Source organism: Eschscholzia californica, unplaced genomic scaffold (genome assembly GCF_041429995.1).
Source record: "Eschscholzia californica isolate CP2 unplaced genomic scaffold, dmEscCali1.0.p SCAF_1, whole genome shotgun sequence".
In the NCBI taxonomy this organism is placed as follows: domain Eukaryota; kingdom Viridiplantae; phylum Streptophyta; class Magnoliopsida; order Ranunculales; family Papaveraceae; genus Eschscholzia; species Eschscholzia californica.
In genome coordinates this window covers 77,208,456-77,226,554 of record NW_028238198.1, presented here as the reverse complement: position 1 = coordinate 77,226,554, position 18,099 = coordinate 77,208,456, and the positions used below count along the sequence as shown (strand labels likewise).

Sequence of the window (18,099 nt, the reverse complement as noted above, 5' to 3'; positions counted from 1 at the left end):
TTACAGTACTACTACTCAGGTAATCCCCTATTCAATCACTCTAAAGATAAGAGCATCTACAATGCAAAACTTAAAAAAAAAAAAAGTCCTAAGGGAATTCATATTCTTTTTCTTATATGTCACTATTGAGATTCTTAATACAAAAGACTATCATCAATTTGAGTCTTGCATTCGAGATGCCTACTTTCATTTTCTTTAAAGGTATTGATTTTTATACTAGCGTTAACATTTAACGCTTTTTCAGTGGTTATCTATATACCAGGTGTAACCTGGTACATTAAACTGAGTTGAGCTCGATAAGTGAGATGGTCATGGTTGGAGATAATCTTGGGAGATGGAAGTTGTTACTAGTTATTATTTTATATTTAATTGTTAAACCGTGGGAGACAAGTAACTCTGAAAAATAAAATTATACTATTATATTATAAGTATGTATATATCGCGCTATAAATGATGTAGACGCAGCGGAATTAAAAGAAAGACGATAAAAGTAAACGAAGAACGATAAAATAATTATAAATAACTGAATAAACTTAAACTTTGATTAACTTTAATGGGGTTTTTCTCTTCAATGTATCATAAACAAAGACTTGACTCCCTTTTATAGATTACTAGACTTTCCTAGATAGACACAAACTGGACTTTCCTAAATAATAGAAACACTAAAAATAATGAAACTTCCTAAACCTAGATTCATTATGAATCATACTTAAATTAGGACTCTTATTAAACTGCTAATCTTTGGTCGACTAGGACATGTTCGTGTGGCCTTGTGGGGCCGTTTGGGATGCGCCTGCATCAATAAATTTTGTAGAACTAGTGGAGTACGCAAAACAATACTATATACTATGGAGCCCCAACAAAAATGATTGAATGACTGATTGTCAGTGAAAAGTCACTTCAGAGTTCAGATGCAACTTGTTACTTGTTATGAATTTATATTCATCTGTTGAATAGTGAGAAACAAGCAACTTTGAAAAGAGGTAAGTCATGTAACTTAGAGGTCAAGGGTTCGAGGCACATGCTTACTAATTAAAAAAAAAACTTTGAAAAATAAAATTTTGTTATATTACAAGTAGTATGTACATGTTAAAGCTATGAATATTGTAGAACTAGTAGAGTACACAGGGAAATAGTATATGCTATGGAGCCCAAATAAAAATGATTGAATGACTGATTGGCGGTGAAAGGACATGTGAGAGTCTAAGAGATGCAACTTGCTAACAAAGCATAGAGACGAAAGTCATGGGATATCTTTCCTTTTTCTTCTTTCTTTTTTGATTCTTCTTCTTTCTATCTCACTTTAGATTCATACCCTTAAAGTCAGATTCAATGCATCCCCAAGCACACATTTCTTATCTTCCTTTCTTCTCCTACCCCATCTCATCTCTGCAACTTTTGTCCCCACTTTTTATCTCTTAGTTGCAGTCTTGCAGATAAAATGCTAATGGGGTGGCAGGGATTTCGATTCACATTATACGTGTCATCACCCTATTGCTTTAATATTAAACCAATATCCCTCAAGTATGAAACCATAAATTCATAATAGACATCTAAGAGTGCTCCACTCTCTTTCGGCGCCGTTTTGTGGTTCTAAATATATACCCAAGTAGGGCCCATACATTATTCGAATACCCGGCCCAATTGAAGTTATAGGTTGTGTAATAGGGAAGAAGTGTCTTCTATGAAAGTGTTTTCATTTTAGGAGTTGGGTGGAATCGATTGCATGGTGAACTAAGAAGTATATTTCATCGTTTCGTAGAAGTAATTAAAAAACTGTATCTTTCCCAACAGTTTTTTAGTCGATGGGCAGAAAAAAGCCCTGATACAATTGGGGTCAAAGCGGTTCGTTACTCAGAAATTAGGGACCAAAAAGAGTTAACGATACATGTCATATTATATTTAAATACAAACAAATTAAATTCTATTGAAATTTTTATTGAATTAAAGTATCTTACTAGTTTAAATTACAATTGATGAGTACGACAGATAAGAAGATAGCACGACAATCAACATGAGCTTGCAACAAGAAGAATATACAGATTCATTGATCGCAAGAAAACACTAGCCCTAGTTTTTCAATCAAAAGATTTTGCACTAGCCCAAAATTATAATTTCAACAAATATTTGCATTGAAGATACTTGGGCAAAATGAAGTAGGAACATCACTAAAAATGAAATAGAATTGAGTATATTTGCTGAATAAAAGCTGTTCACGATATTCACAACTTACTCGCCCGAACCTCCCCACATTTTCACACGTTCCGATGCTTGGGCGGCCTGCAACATTAAGTTGTTGGTATATAGAGCTTTTGAAATAAACATGAAGTAACGAAAAAATGACCATTTAGTTGCAAAATAGAGATATTTCAATGTCTAGGGGAAACATTTTCTTACCTCCTCTTTCCAGTTGGTTCTCCAAATGATTAACAAAAGCACTGATGTTTGTAGAGCAGTTCCACAAAGCATGCCAGCCCAAATTCCCTGTTTTAGCAGCATAACAAAGACCCATTAAGGAGGAAGAGGTGAAGAATGTGGAGGAGAAGAGGGTAATGACCCAAGCTCTGGCAGTTACTGATGTTTTTACTACCTAGGCCCAAGCCCTGTTGGTAAAACAGGGTTTTGTTTCGGGCGAAGGATTCGTTAGTCAACCCATAAATCCCCGACACCTAATATGTTGGGCTTGCGCATATAGCCCATGTGTAGACACTCCCCCAAGTGATGTGGGTCAATGACCCCCACCCTTCGACGAGCATCCTCGACTCTAATACCATTTCTAATGACCCAAGACCCTAGCGAATACCTTTTTATCACCCAAGCCCAAACTTAACTATTACAAAGTTGTGTTCCTAACAATGAGCTCAAGCCCACCTTGTAACTAAGCTTGAGTTCACACCTATAGCTCAAGCTTTGGAGACTCTGATTAATGTAGGACAATCACAAGGAAGACAATTGATTTACCTCCACTCCAAAATTTGCTTTGTAACCGAGAAGGAATCCAAGGGGAAGACCAAAAACATAGTAACAAGCTAGGTTAATGTAAGCGACCAACGCTTGCCAACCACCTCCAACCGCAACACCTACAAGAACAAATGATACATTTGTGAATCTCTCCATACATACATATATACTTAATGTGGTGGAATATATGGGTACCTGATATTACTGGCTGGACACTGTTAAGAACCATAGTGACGCCGAGAAGGTAGGCCAATTTAGCAACAGCTTTTTGCAGTTCCACACTGCTTGTGAATATGATAGCAAAATGTTCTCGGCTTATTAAAATAACACACATGAAGAACAACCCAATAAGGAGAGACTCAAGGACTACAACCATTACGGAATACTTTGCAGCTCTTGGGTGTCCAGATCCAAGTTCATTTGATACCCTAACACTGAAAACAGTAATCAAGTATAATGAATTCAGTCGTGGAGTATATATATATTTTGCACTTAAGGGAGTAAATTTACAATTGAACTACAACCCATATGATGTCGTTTGACGAGAATTATGGTCTCGAAAAACTACGTCGAACTAAGGCTTTGTTTTGTGCTCTGTGCTCTAAAAGTAGGCACTGCCACTGCCTGGCGATAAACATAGGAGACTCAAGTTCGGCAGAGTCTTCACTGTAAATAAATGATGGTTCTACACGTGTGAACAATCCGATTTTCAGGGGAGACTCTGCCAGATTGAAGTCTCGTCTGTAAATTGCTAGGACATCCCTGCGCCTACTCTGGAAGCACGGGCCTTCACAGTTACCAATTCGAATAAGAAGATAGACTATAGTTCATGATCATTTGTACCTAACAGCAGCATTGATGCCAATAAACAACATCCCCTCCCACCCATTTATGTTCATACTGAAAGAAAGACAAAAAACGAAAACGAGTTGTGAGAATAAGTTAGTATTTAAAATATAACTTTGTAATATGTTATGATCTATGAGTACTCTTACCAGATAGAAATTGAGCCAACTGCAATGACTGCATTACCAAGATGACCAGTAAGAACAACAAGAACCATCATATACCATATTTCTAAACAAAGCATCACGGCGGAAGCTAACGAAAGTCGAACGAAAGCCCACATTTCTTTAAAAGCTAACCAAGAACACCCTTTCCAACCATCATTACACCAATTTACGACATAAATGACTTGGGCCGAGGAAACTATCCAACCCGAGATATCATAGGCCACTGCAGCACCAACAGTACCCCACCCAAATACATATATGAAGAGCCAAAGCAAAAAAACATGAAATATCAGAGCTCCAAATCCAATCCAAGCAAGAACCCCAACTTTACTCTGAGATTGTAAAAATTTTTGAGCAGGAAAGTTAATGGCAAGTGAAAACATTTGAGGAATGATTTGGATGGAAAATTGTCCGGCAAGTTCGGAGATATCGTCTCGTTGTCCGAGTAGTTTTAGAACTGGTGTTGCAAAGATGTAAATTGGTAAGAGAAGAATGCAACTAACTGTTAGGATTATCCACGAACGTTGCATGTAAACACCAAGCATATATATTTGTCCTGCACCAAAAGCTTGCCCACATAGTGTCTCCAATGCACTTCCCATTCCAAGCTACACCATATGTTCAAAAAAATAAAATAGAAGCTATATGAGTGAGAGCTTGACCTAATAATTGAAACAATAGTAAATTTATTCTGATTCCTATTCAAGTTCCGTCGACTAGCATTAAGTTTGTAGACATATAGCTCAAAGACAATTGGCTATAAATGAAGAGACCCGAAATATTGTTTACTTGGTCATGAGGCCTTAATATAATCATATTGAGTTATGACCCCCACCAGATAGACCAAAAACGGATTTAAGGGTGGGTTTTGCTGCAAGTTTTTTTTTCTTTATTTCAAAGGTTAGTATTTGAAATTACTTGTGCTTGACGGGTTGATACGCCTAAAGTTAGTTACCCGAAAAACAAAAGGAAAATGTGGGTACGGTAAACTCGGCAGTGGCCACGTAACTTAGTAAGAAAAGGTAGCATATCACCAAGATGGAAGGACCCCAATTTCCTCATGGTATAACTTAGTTTTTTTTTGTTGAGAGTAAAACTTAGTTTTGGAAAATTAAAAGGCACCCCCACTTTTACACGGACGACCCCCACTATAGTTTTACACGGTTGGGATTCCACCGACCTAGGTGTCGGGCAGACTATCACGGTTGTACTTCCGATGTTCTAGAGCGAAAACATGGTAAATCTTTTTAGAGAGAAAAGTTGAGTAGAGCAATTAAGTACCAGGAATCCAAAGGAAAAGTTGGAGATGACAGACAAAGCAATAGCAACAGCAGAGAGCTGAATATCACCAATATGACCAACAAATATTTGAGTAACAGAATTTATACCATATATACATAGTATCTGAAATGCTATAGGACCTGCTATTGTCCATATTTTTATTGTTTCCACCCAACATATTGCTTTTGCTTCGGACCAATTTGAAATTGTTGGATAATCACCCTCACATGTATCTACCGCCGCGTTTGGGGCATGATGAAGATCTATGCCTTCTTCCACATTGTGATCTTCTTCGATATTCATATCAACCGTCAAATAATCAAATCAAGTCTACTTTGATTGGGTGACAACATACGTATTTTCTTTCCGTGTGTCTATATCAGAATTCAAATCTTACTGTAATTATTGTATCCACGAATATATTGTGGGATAACCCACAAATGCACCAAATTAAAGCGACCCACTATTTAAAACCAATTAGCGAAAGGTCAACGATCAAGTGAATTGCTTATATAAGAACGAATGAATTTGTGTTAGAATTTCTATAGCAAGTTAGGTTTACCACCATTTACAAACCTTGATCTCTTCTTCTTCTTCTTAAGAATCCTCCTCAATTAATACCCATTTCTATTCCTTTCTTTTGATTTCTTTTCTTCTACAAATTAATTCTATAAAATGTGAATTTGTTTGTTTTAAATGGTAAAGGCTAGTCTTTTGGTTAAAATCCCCACCAAAAATAGGGTTTGTTTGCACGTGTCAAAATTCTTCATTCTCTCTCTTAGGTTGATGGTTGTGGACCTGTGGGTGAAAATGAGAGAAACTCCAACAAAATAAGTTTAGTTTTTTTTTTTTTTGTTGAAAACAAAATAAGTTTAGTTGGAAATAACTAACAAGTTACGATATAATGACCATTTATTTCTTCAACAACTTGCTAACTCGGCCGACTTTGTTATTCAAGTTTTAGAAGTTTCTTATTGTTAAAAACTCTTCAACTACCCAAATCGAGCGGGTCGATTGCCAAAAAGCCATTTCCACATAACATGTGGAAGCCTGTCTATACCTTTAGACTGATCGGGGTCGGAGGCGATCTAAGTACAGGCATATCAGATGGGGTACTCTGGGAGTAGGCTAGGTTCTAGTCGACTCAACCTACACTGTAGTGGTTTTATCTTACTTTGTACAACATAGTTGTTCTTCTGTGTAGTGTCGGTCCATCGATATTTGTGTGGACGTTGGCCCAAAACGAACAAAGTCTTACTTTAACCCACCAAATTATATGCCCACATTTTGGGGGAGGGACTCTAAGATTTCCTCCAAGTTACTCAAAAGAGGCATATATAAAACATAAAAAGGGATGGCCCTTTTGTTCATTCATTTATTTTGATCCTTCAATCTCTATTACTCTATAAGTGGGGCTACAATCTCTTTAACAAATTAAGTGGTAAGGTAGAGACATTCCACTTTTTCTTGTTTCTAATAGAGATATGTAGAATAACTCTCTCTAATTCACATATCAATTTTAAATTTAACAATCAACGTTTGGTTGTCTATGTGGTTGATTGTGTTGACATGAACTCCAAAATCCTGAAGGTCCTAAGTCCGATTCTCATAAGAAGTGGAATCTATGGTTATTGAATTTTGGTTATTCAAGGTATACATAATAATAAGTTCGTCGGACTTTAGGCTCCATGTTGTTGGGCTTCAGGACATAAACTCTAAAAATCTTAACTTATAATCTAAATTTGAGTGTTTCATTAGAAATATAAATAAACAGTCCAACACACACATGGTATAACGTTCAGGGCCGGTCCTGACATTTTGGTGGCCTAAAGCGAGCTTCGAAAATGTGGCCCCATGCTTCATTTTTTTTTTTGTTAAAGGTGGCTCCATGCTACATGCAAATAAAAAATTGTACTTACTATAGAATTACCATATATATTTTCTTTATATAAATTAAACATTATTAGGTTACTAATAACTACAATTAGTCGAATTTTGTTTTTTTTTTCAAAAAAAAAAAATTATATGCAAAAACATCTATGATCGATGAGCAATCAAAAGTTTCAATAATTTCTTTTTCAATTGTGGAATTTGATAGATTTATCGAGAGCACCAATTTGAGACTAAACTAGTTTTTTCTTCGCATCCAAACATATTTTCTAACTCTTGTTGGAAGCATTATTAAATCTTCAAGATTCTATAAAAAAAAAAAAAACAAATAACACGATAATAATAAGAAAATGAAGAATAATTAATATACAGATGATAGTGCCAAATGATCATGTGAGGAAATCAGAAGACAATGAACAAAAATGACAATGAAAGAAAGAGAATAAAAATTGCACAGGTATTACTTAGGCCAGCGCTTTGGGGAAAGCTAAATAGTTTCCGGGGTTTGAAATTTTAAAGGGAATATGCAAAATTTTGAAAAGTTTCCGGGGAAACATATTTTATGGGGAATATGGCTTAAAATAAAAAACTCTCCCCCTCACCTCCCTCCACCTCACCTCACCTCCCTCCACCTCATCTTCTCTCTCTCTTCTCCGATAGGTCGCCGGCCGGAAAATTTTCCGGCCGGCGACCTATCGGAGAAGAGAGAGAGAAGATGAGGTGGAGGGAGAGAAGTGAGGTGGAGAGAGAGAGCTGAGGTGGAGAAGCTATTTTGCTTTCCCCCTAAATAAAATTGTCAAACAAAATTGACCAATTTTTGACCAAATCTTCACACCCCGGAAACTATTTAGCTTTTCCCAAAGCGCTGGCCATTACTTATTAGAAAGTTTAATATTTAAATTGACTCTCGTTTAGGTTTTTTTTTTTAGAAAATCATCAGTGTCCGGATTAGAGAGAAATTCAACAAAGTCAATTAGATCATGTTACATCTTACATGATAAGTTGATCATGGTTTTATGTGAATAACGACATTTTATGAGTTCTAGCATTTAGAGCTTTAATATTGTCTCCCAATGATAGTAAAAGAACTACACGAACCAATCAAATAATCTTTAAATAAACGTGTAATGAATTAGAGTTTAAAGATTTCATGAATGAGGTATTATATTATCACTAAATAATTATAATATGCACAAAAATCAGAGAGATGGAAAAATGAGAAGGTTGTAGAATAATGGTGGTCCGGTCCGGTTGGGTGAGGAGGTAGGTTTTTGCTTTTGCCATTCCATTGAGAAAGCACAATCTCTAACGAGGAAGGTGGGGGCCCCAACAGAGGAAATAAGAGTTGCTTATGCTTGTATTTTAGTTAGTGTGGCCCCACAAATATTAAAGTGCGTCTGTGAGAAGTACGTGGCCATTTTTTAGCTGGGTGGCCTTTAAAATCTGGTGCTTAACAAGTTTCTTCCCATTTTTTTTCTTTAGAAAACACAATTTTGGGGCCCCTAAATTGTTGGGGCCCAAAGCAAGGCTTTGCCTGCTTTGGGCCCAGGGCCGGCCATGATAACGTTGCGGCTTATTGTTATTCACACCCACCCCCAATCTCTTTTGTGTTTTTTTTTTTTTTTTTGGAAGTCGACTACGATCTACGTATGTCGTTACATTTGGCACTTGATACATCATAGATGTGATAAGCTCGATAACCGGCCACTCAAACACTAACAGGACCGGGCCTATAGCCCAACTAGAACATGCCCTAAAGGCCAACAACATTATTTACACCCTAATAATCCCAATTCAAATAACCAAAGATTCCACCTTCTCTGGGATTCGAACCTGGGACCTCCAGGGCTTTCTGGAGTTTATGTCAACACCTTGGAACCACTTGGGCTACCAACTGTTGACATCTCTTTTGTGTTTTGACTTTTGAGTCATCACTAAATTTAATTTCATCACGTTAAGTGTCGAAGATAAAAAAAAATATTAACCTACTACAGATTTTTTTTTTTTTTTTGTTGAAAGAACCCACTATAGATTAACCTTCAACCAAAAAAAACCTACTATAGATTAAAAAATATTAACCTACTATAGGGTATCTCACTAGATTTTCTCATTCATGGTTAAATTTATACACCTCCATTGTAACAAGAAAATAAGCGTTTATATAACCAATGAAATGCATCTTTTTATGATAAATTGCAAGTAAATAATTGGAATTTGATTTTCTCTCGTATTATATAAGAGTTGTACAAGGAGCATATATCTAAATTGGGGCTTAACTTTTAATCGGCACATTTTTTCAAAAAAATGTTAAAAATTGTGAGGGATTTTAGACAAGATTGTGAATTTTAATATTAGAATAAAATAAGAACAATAACTAAAAAAAAAATCTTTCAACAAAAAAAAATTAAAAAGATTTAAGAAAGCATTGTTTATTTACATAGTTAGGACGAACATTAAAGTCCACGTCTGAAAGAGAAGTCATTGAAGGAGAAAATTTGAGGTGCAAGGGAACCGAATACTTGACATAAACATTAAAGTGCTACTACCCATTTTACCACATGAACTTCTATTAAAATTTGTATTAAATGAATACATTATACAATAATACATGCGCTCGTACCCAAATTGTAGCCCTAGTCAGCCCACCCGCAGTGCATGCCAGCCCTGTCGTAATTCCACCGCTTTATATGTGTGTAAGAGATATAATCACATTTACGGTGTCCGTTTTGGGTCACCAAAAAGACACGAAGGGCCCTCTCAGTATGATAGGAAGTGATTCTAACATCAACGGAAGTGATTACTGCAACAAGAAACACAACAAAGAGACAAGTTTAGTTGGTAAAATGTGACTTCATCTTAGCAATTTTTCCAATTTTTTCATAGACAAAAAGTAACACCATTCTGGGGTTGCACCTAATATCCTATTAATTTAGAAATCTATCTTACAAATTAGTTGGCAAAATTTATTATTGTTGTTGATAATATGAACCATTTTGAGAACAAATTTAAAAAACGTCTCTACATATAAAATTTCTTATTAAGTAAACATAAACATAAATATAAGACATGTGTACAGTGCAGGTTTTTTCTTATTTAAATTTGAATTAGTGGTTGAATCAAATATTATCTATAAAGAGAAGGATTATTTGTTTGTATGGAGCATTCTTGTTTATTCGCTTTCTAGCGTTTATTTGCATTTGGATCTTCATTCCACATGTTTAGCGTTTTATATTTGAATCTAGTTCAATTATGTTTTGTTTGAAACTCTGAACTTTCGTTTTCATTTTACATTCCATAGTACTATTGAAACATATTGAGCCTCGTATGAAATCTAAAAGTTATTTATCTCGGCCTCAAGTAGAGATATAATCATATAAACATCATAAAAATGCATTTTTAGTGGAAAAGAATATACCTTTACGACTAACAATCCTTTTGATTCAACCCTTAGTTGGTCTAATTTATTGAAACTTGATGTGACTCTAACATGTAAGTATTAAGACCAAACAATCTTTGTTTCAATGTAATCAGGATGAGAAACAAAGTCACTTGGTTGTAGTTTGCTCTTTCGCTGGACCAATATGGTTTTGGCTAGGTTATATTCCAAGGGCTGGCAGCCTCCTTTTGCTGCCTTTACCAAAGATAAAAGTAACCCACATGACACACCTGGGAATAATGTGCTTGATATTTTTGTAGAGAAGTGTTAGAATCACAAAAAAAAAAATGACAAAAGAAGTTACCCAACTGATGTGGCGGTTGTGATATTCATCTTTCAATGCATGTGATCTAGTCAAACTTTCAAACCACAACCGTCACTTCAGCTGGGTAACTTCTTTTGTCAAAATCTTTTGTAATTTTAGCGTTTCCCATTTTCTTAACGGTTGGGGTGTTACGTTTCCAATGTTAAGTTAGACCCAGATGATTGTTTGACTTTCACACCTTGTCACAAATAAATAGGCAAAGACCGGTGTTATGGGGAAATAAAGAAATTTTTCGGGATATGAAGTTTTGGGTGGAAACAAAAAAAATTACTAATTTTTTGTTTCTCCCAAACAACCAAATCTTCACACTCCACTTTTCATCTTCTTCTTTCTTTCACCTATCACCAAGATCTCCGGCGACATCCACCATTTCCGGCGAATTTCACCATCACCGGCGACTTCCACCATTTTCGGCGAGATATTTTTTTCCTCTCCTTCTCCTTCTCTATCTCTTTCTCTTCTGCCTCTCTCTTTCTCTCTCCTCTGTTTCTCTTTCTTCTCTCTATCTGCTCTCTCGCTCTCTGTCTCTTGCGAAGGGGTTCCTTCTTTTGTCGGAGACAGAGAAAGTAGATAGAGAGAGAGTTAGGAGAGAGAGAGGATCAGGAGAGAGAAGAGAGAGAGAAGATAGAAATAGAGTCAGGAGAGAAGAGAGACAAAAAGGGGAGAGAGAAGATGCCGGTCGTCGCCGACAACTTTCTTCCGGCAACTTAAAGGTGCGTTTGGTTTGGATTATTTTAGTTTTCCACCGTCTTCCCCGGAAATTTTTCTGCTTTTCCCAAAACGGTGGCGTATGAAAATCAATTGTACGTAGTTTTAGGAGATATGCCCAAGTAGTTACAGAAGCTCTTCTTAGATATCAGTACATGGTAAATTGAAAAGTTTCATCTTTTATTGAAGTGGCTACATGTTATTTTCATTAGTTTACGGAGGTAACTTATACGACAGCAATCTGAGCATGGGATAGCACGGCATACGCCTACAGTCTACTTTTGGTTACTCTAAATCATATTGAGTAAGTTGCATTTTCGACGGTAGACGATGTTTCTACCAATATGTGTCTACTTAGAGTCGTTTTTTTTTTCACTAAACAGAATCATTAAGAACAAAAAGATGTTATCCCTCCCAAATTTCACCCAATATTCATTTGATGCATGTCAATGAGTTAGTTAAAAAGAAATAATTGGGAATACAAAATCTAAAGCCTTTTAGGAGAAAATGTTTTCCATGATAAGGATTAATGATTGTCTTCCAACCACATATTCCAATTTGAGATAATAAATTAGTTAAAGGGTGATCTAACTTTTTTTTTTTTTTTTTTTTTTTTGTTGAAAAGGGGGTGATCTAACTTGTACCAAACTTTGTGGCCAACTTTCTATCCCTCATTAAATAAGAAGGAAGTGCTACTTCTTGCTTGTTTAATAATATGAATTTATTGTATGGGAAGTATCTACTTTTATTGCTTTATATGTATGAACTGTAAACTTGATTTCTTAGTATGAAAAGGATTAGAGCATCTTCTATTTAAATATTCTACTACTACTTTTTTTATCAAATATTCTACATTCTCTAAATTTTTATTTCATCTGTTTTCAAATCATTATAATTAATATTTTTTAAGTTCATTTTGGCCCCTAAAAATGACCAACTTAAAAATGCCCTCCTAAACATAACCAGCGTCTAACTTGATATCGTTTTTCATACTTCTGTCACTCAATTTTAACATCAACCTTTGCTTTTCTTTCTTTACCCTTCTATTCAGAACTAGTGACATCCTTGTCCGTCACTTTCTTTGCCGGTCGTCGACAAATGGTCGGTCGACGAAGAGCCAAATTAGAAGTTAGTCATCTTTAGAGGAGTCAAAATAGAATTAACTCTGTTTTTTTTAGATGGCAAGCCATAAATCAATGAAGTCCAATGTCAAATCCTACCAGTAGTGTTCATACTTTACCTCAGTAGAAAAAGTAAAAAAGGAAAGGACACAACTACAGATTAACATTAGTAGCATTCTCGTGTTTGGTTGACTTGGTATAGGATTAGTGTAAAAACAGGAAATCAACACCAAACAGTTTGTACATAGTGCTCTAATTTTCTTTGTTTTAACACCAATTCACCTCTCCAAATAGATCACAGTAAGAAAAATCTAATTAGAAACTTGAAGCTCGATTACAAAAACCCACTCTCCCATGTGGATTGTCCCTAGTATTTAAATACATCTATCTATATATATATATGTGTGTGTGGGAGGGCGTTCATTTCATGTATGTCTGTTTTGAAAGATGTTTTACTATTTTCTGCACTTCTTCAATATCGTTCTCTCAATTCAACTTATGTAAAACCACACAATCAGAGAATACGGAATTAGAATTTTGTTTTCTACTCCAACTCGCTATAATACCATAATTTGCGCCGAAATAAGTAATGTAGAAAAGCACACGCAAAATTAAAAAATAGATAAAGGGAACAATAAGAAAAGGTATAATTTCATATATTAATTCCTTTTTTTTTTTTTCTAGACAAGAGTCACACATAATTTTATATAAATTTATTGCCAAGCAGAAGCGACAGTAAGAACCCTACCCATCCACCCAAACCAGATTCCTCCCCCTTCTTCTTTAATAGTAAAACCAGGATTATTCTCACTAATCGAACTCAGTATTGTTTTCAACGATTCACTAACGTTTTGACTCAGTGGATTCAATTTAAAACCAGCCATTCCCATTCTTGCTTTCCATTTACCAAACACTTCACACCTCTCGACTCTTTCTTTTCCTTCACAAGCAACTGAGTTAGTAGCTTTCTTAGCTAACCATTTCTCAACTCGGAATCGTTCAACGGAATCTCTACTCAGTTTTATATCTAACGAGTCAAAAACAGATCGGTAATATAAACACGACTCAGTGAGTCGAGTAACAAATGGTGCCGTGTTACAATTCATTTCTTGTTCAACTAACGTCACCACCTTAGGTTTCAAACTTTTCACGAATCTTAACAACTCATCACGTGGATTCTCTGTCGAAACCGATTCGTCTGGTAAATTGTGTAAATGAAAAGCAAAATTCACAGCTAATGAATCGTCCGAGTCGATACCGAGTTCATCTCTACTAAGAATTAAGTCAGAGATTTTTTTACTTACAGCGTTGAATTTCAGACCGATTCCAACTTGTGCAGCTACCATACGTAACCGATCACCAACGATTCGTAGCCCGTCTTGGTTCGGTTTTGATGGATCGGTCACAGTTGTGATCTTAATGGCGGAAATTTTTCTCTCATGTAGGGCTTGAATTAGGGTTGCGTATTGAATTCCTTGCCCAATGTCAAAATCGAGAACGTGAAGGTTAACATCGTATGGAGATTGATCTTTGATTGATTCGAGGATTGCGAGATTAGCAGCCATGAATCCAAGCTTGAAACAAGGGGAAACTTCATAAAGAATCCGACTTGAAATCATCTCATCTGTTGGAGATAATTCAGTCAGTAATTTAGGGTTTTTTTCTGGATCTATACGAGAAAGAAGAGCAGATACCATATAAGCAGTCAATCTTTGTTCTGGATCGCCTCTGATGTTTGAAATCGGTTTTAAACGATCGAGATTTAACAGAGCAGATTCAAAATTTCCATCTGAGATTGCTGTAGCTGCGTCTATTAGGGTTTGTTTTGACGAAGATAAACATAACTGAGATGCTGAAGATGATGAAGAAGAAGAAGTTGAAGAAGTTGGAGATGGAGAAAGAAGAGGTTTTTGTTGATTAGGACTCGGAGATAACAAATTTTGAATAGTTTCAGTCCATTCATTACCAGTAATAACAGAAGCAGCATCTCCTTCATCTTGATCTCCTTCATTATTATCATCATCATCTTCTGCTAAGAGCTGTTTCTCTAGTTCTTGAAGCCGATCTCTCATCTTCTCTTCTGAATCAGAACTCTTTGATTCATCAAGAACAGAAACAACAGATTGTTGTTGTTGTTGTTGTCTAATCTGAAGAGAGTTGTTAGTAGAAAAAGAAAGATTCGACAAACAAGGTTGAGAAGAAAGATAACTACTTTGAATGTTAATATTAGGGTTTATCAATTGCGGTGGACGAACAAGAGGAATACCGATTCGATTTCCGTTTCCGTTTCCAAATCCTTGTCCGCCATATCCATACCTCAATGAAGATGAAATTTCTGAATCAATAGGAGAAAGAGGAGAAATTGGAGAATTTCGATTCTGAATTTGAGCAGTTCTTTGTTTCACCATCCTCATTAAATAAGCTTGTTGTTGATGTTGCTGTTGTTGAAGTTCAGTCAGAGATCTTTTAGAAAGTAGATCGGTTCGTCTAGGCGGAATCATAGGAGAACCAGGAACAATACCAGCAGATGAAGAAGAAGAAGAAGAATCAAGAAGAATTCCACCGCCAAGTTGTGATCTATACTGAACTTGAGCATTATTAATCACCGCCGATCTTCCTCCTCCACCGCCACCACCACCACCACCACCACCGCCCCCATTGATTCCACCGGAGTTATAGAAATCACCACGGCCTTGAAATCCAGAAGCCATAATTATAACAAAACCGGAAACACTAACAACTAATTGATAGTAAAGCGAATCAATCAGAAATAGAAAACCATTAGGAAAGAAAGAAAGAAAGAGAAAGACGAAACGTAAGAAAATAGAAATCTAGAGAGAGAGAGAGTTTTCAAAGAGAAATCTAGTGAGAGAAAGTGAGAGAGAAACAGAAGCAGGGTTTTTTATGAGAGAAGAAAGAGGCGTTCAGAAACATCGGAATCCGTTTCAAACCCCCCAAAGCCTTAATTCTGTCCTTATTTTTAAAACAAAGTAAAAGAGACCGTCTTCTTCTTCTCTTTTCTTCTTGATTAACTGCCTATTACCAGTCACCTCATTCAGTTTAACTCACACCTGTCAGTTTCTCATTACTTTACTTGTCGGTTTCAAAGAATTTCAAAACCAATTGCAGAAAGTTGTGTACGTTGGCCAACTCGCACCATTTAAAATCTTCCATAAACTTAATGATATTATGTAACACAAGTCACCGTATTTAATATACTCCCTACTTTTATACTTACCACGTGGATATTTATTCCATCGCGTTAACGAGTGGGTCCCGGTAAAGCAACGTGGGCGCATACTAGAGTCCGGATTACGATTTAAATATAGGAGTTAGTGTATAGGATACACTTAGCGGCAAAGTGCAACTGCTGGGAAGAAAGCTGGACGTCGCTTCAGACGAAAGTTAAATTCTTTCCGGTTTTTATGGACTTGGACGAAAATACCCTTGGGCAAATGGACCCACTAACGAACCGGTCGTAGAACTATAGTGGTAGGACCCAGTGAGGAAAGGATATTCTATTTTGTGGCCGTTGATTATTTGTCAACAAGTATAAACTATTCATTCTTAACGGTTCCGATCATTCCGATGTACTTTTGTGAATACTGTTGGGACCCATTCTTCCTGCGGCGCGTTTGGAAGGATTTGTAAAGGAGAGACTATACTACATCTATGGACTTGGAACAAATTATTCCAAAGGATATTTTTCAAATGGCCCGTAGTTTATGACCAGCTTCTCGTATAGCCTCCTAGTTTATCGAGCATAGTCATATGGTCCCTTTTTGTCAGAATGTCGTTTATGTCAGATTTCTAATTCCAAAATTACCCTTCTATTCTTGCATCTTCCCAAAGCTCATTTAGTGTTGAATGTGAAAGGCCTTTTCATGTTCTTCCTTGTTACTTTCTCTCTCTATAAATTTCATGGTTCAAAATAAACCCTCACATTCTCTCTCTATGTCTCTTTGGATTAATAAGAAACTCGAGTTATCATCTTCTCCGAAATTTTCATGAGAATTACTAAATTTATAGTGATTTTGTTCTTCACAATTTTAACCTCAAATTCTGTTTTTTTAGATTAAAGAAATCAATCGACCATTATGGATCAATGAATTTAAGAACCATCCGTTTAGCATTCCAGATACTATTAATTTCAAACGAAAAAATGATCCTTCATCATCACCATCATCATCATCATACTCCTAGCAATGTTGGTACAAAATCTATTAACATCTCTCCAAAACTTACTATGGTCCCTCGATATTCATTGTTGTTGGATGTGGATGATACTAATTTACTAATGGTTTAATTGGTTCGAGAGAGAGAAAAAAGAAAGTGATTTTGAGAGAAGGGTATGTGTGAGATTAAAGCTTCACTTTTAAAATTGTTTGACTTTTAACTTTTAGGGTTTGGGATTTTAGTTTTATAGGGATGTTGAAAATGAAAACTCAAACAGAATCTGATTGTGGGTATGGAGGGATGAAGATAAAGCCACGGTCTTTACAATTTCGGGTTCTAGGGCTTTATATCAGACACCGAATTAGTAGAATACTCAAAATCTTCGAATTTTAGTTGGAAGTTGTAACTATGCCATTTTTATGGCAGATTTATAAGTCTAAGTCTGGATTTTGATGATATTTGATTATTTTGATAATTTATCTGATATTGCTGATGATTTTGGAATTCAATCCTTAAATTATTTTTGTTGTTAATGATGAATGTCTAATTATAGTTATTGATGACGATGATAGTTATCTGATAATGATGATGAATTTGAAACCTTAAAAAATTTGATGATGAATGTAGAACTTTTCTTGCTATAATTTTCACTTTTCTTTCTCTCTGGAATTTTTTTAGAGAAAGAGGGGTTTTAGAAAAAGAAAGAAATGACGAGAGAAAGAAAACGAGAATTGAATATGTCAGAAAATTAAAAGAAGACAAAATTAAAATTAGCGGTTTTTGGCGTTAACTACAAAAATGAGACTATCTGAGTATTTCGATAAACTAGAGGCCTAAAAGGAAAATTGGTTATAAACTAGGGGACTATTTAAAAATAACTTTTATTTTAATAGGTGTGGCGCTTCCGACTACATCACATGAGCTGATTTATATCAATGAATTTGTACTATTTATTCTCGATAGATGATGTGATTGTAAAGGTTTTTTTTCCACATAAGTATGCAAAAATTAAATCATAGTGTTGCCAAATTTGATGGGAGTAAAATATTATCATTTGAGGGTTAAAGTAAAATGTGGCTCCTTCATCAAAAAAAAAAAAAAGTAAAATGTGGCTAAATACGTATAAAAATGACACGACAGATACCCATTTAGAACGACGACGGTAATTCTACGAAGTCACTACAAAAC

At 35.6% G+C, this 18,099-nt stretch overlaps 2 protein-coding genes across 2 annotated transcripts; both read right to left on the bottom strand.

The window, feature by feature from the left end:
• Positions 1 to 1,917: 1,917 nt before the first annotated feature.
• Positions 1,918 to 5,940, bottom strand: LOC147569374 (protein DETOXIFICATION 35-like). Its single transcript, XM_086655848.1, has 7 exons — positions 5,256 to 5,940; positions 3,957 to 4,582; positions 3,805 to 3,861; positions 3,157 to 3,395; positions 2,962 to 3,080; positions 2,398 to 2,484; positions 1,918 to 2,280 (listed from the first exon to the last, which is right to left on the bottom strand). Exons 1-7 carry the CDS (start codon positions 5,556 to 5,558, stop codon positions 2,230 to 2,232), a joined length of 1,482 nt encoding a protein of 493 aa, XP_086511974.1. The 5' UTR covers positions 5,559 to 5,940; the 3' UTR covers positions 1,918 to 2,229.
• A 7,496-nt stretch (positions 5,941 to 13,436) lies between these two features.
• Positions 13,437 to 15,822, bottom strand: SCL8 (SCARECROW-like 8). Its single transcript, XM_086655847.1, has one exon. It carries the CDS (start codon positions 15,444 to 15,446, stop codon positions 13,449 to 13,451), a length of 1,998 nt encoding a protein of 665 aa, XP_086511973.1. The 5' UTR covers positions 15,447 to 15,822; the 3' UTR covers positions 13,437 to 13,448.
• Between the last annotated feature and the right edge of the window lie 2,277 nt (positions 15,823 to 18,099).

Bases quoted from the DNA above. Each gene is read 5' to 3' on its own strand.
- LOC147569374 (XM_086655848.1), bottom strand. From the start codon at position 5,558: ATGAATATCGAAGAAGATCACAATGTGGAAGAAGGCATAGATCTTCAT. The intron at 4,583-5,255 runs GTACTTAATTGC...CATATGGTGTAG, and splicing joins ACTTTTCCTTTGGATTCCTG to CTTGGAATGGGAAGTGCATT. The intron at 3,081-3,156 runs GTACCCATATAT...TTGTTCTTGTAG, and splicing joins TGTCCAGCCAGTAATATCAG to GTGTTGCGGTTGGAGGTGGT.
- SCL8 (XM_086655847.1), bottom strand. From the start codon at position 15,446: ATGGCTTCTGGATTTCAAGGCCGTGGTGATTTCTATAACTCCGGTGGA.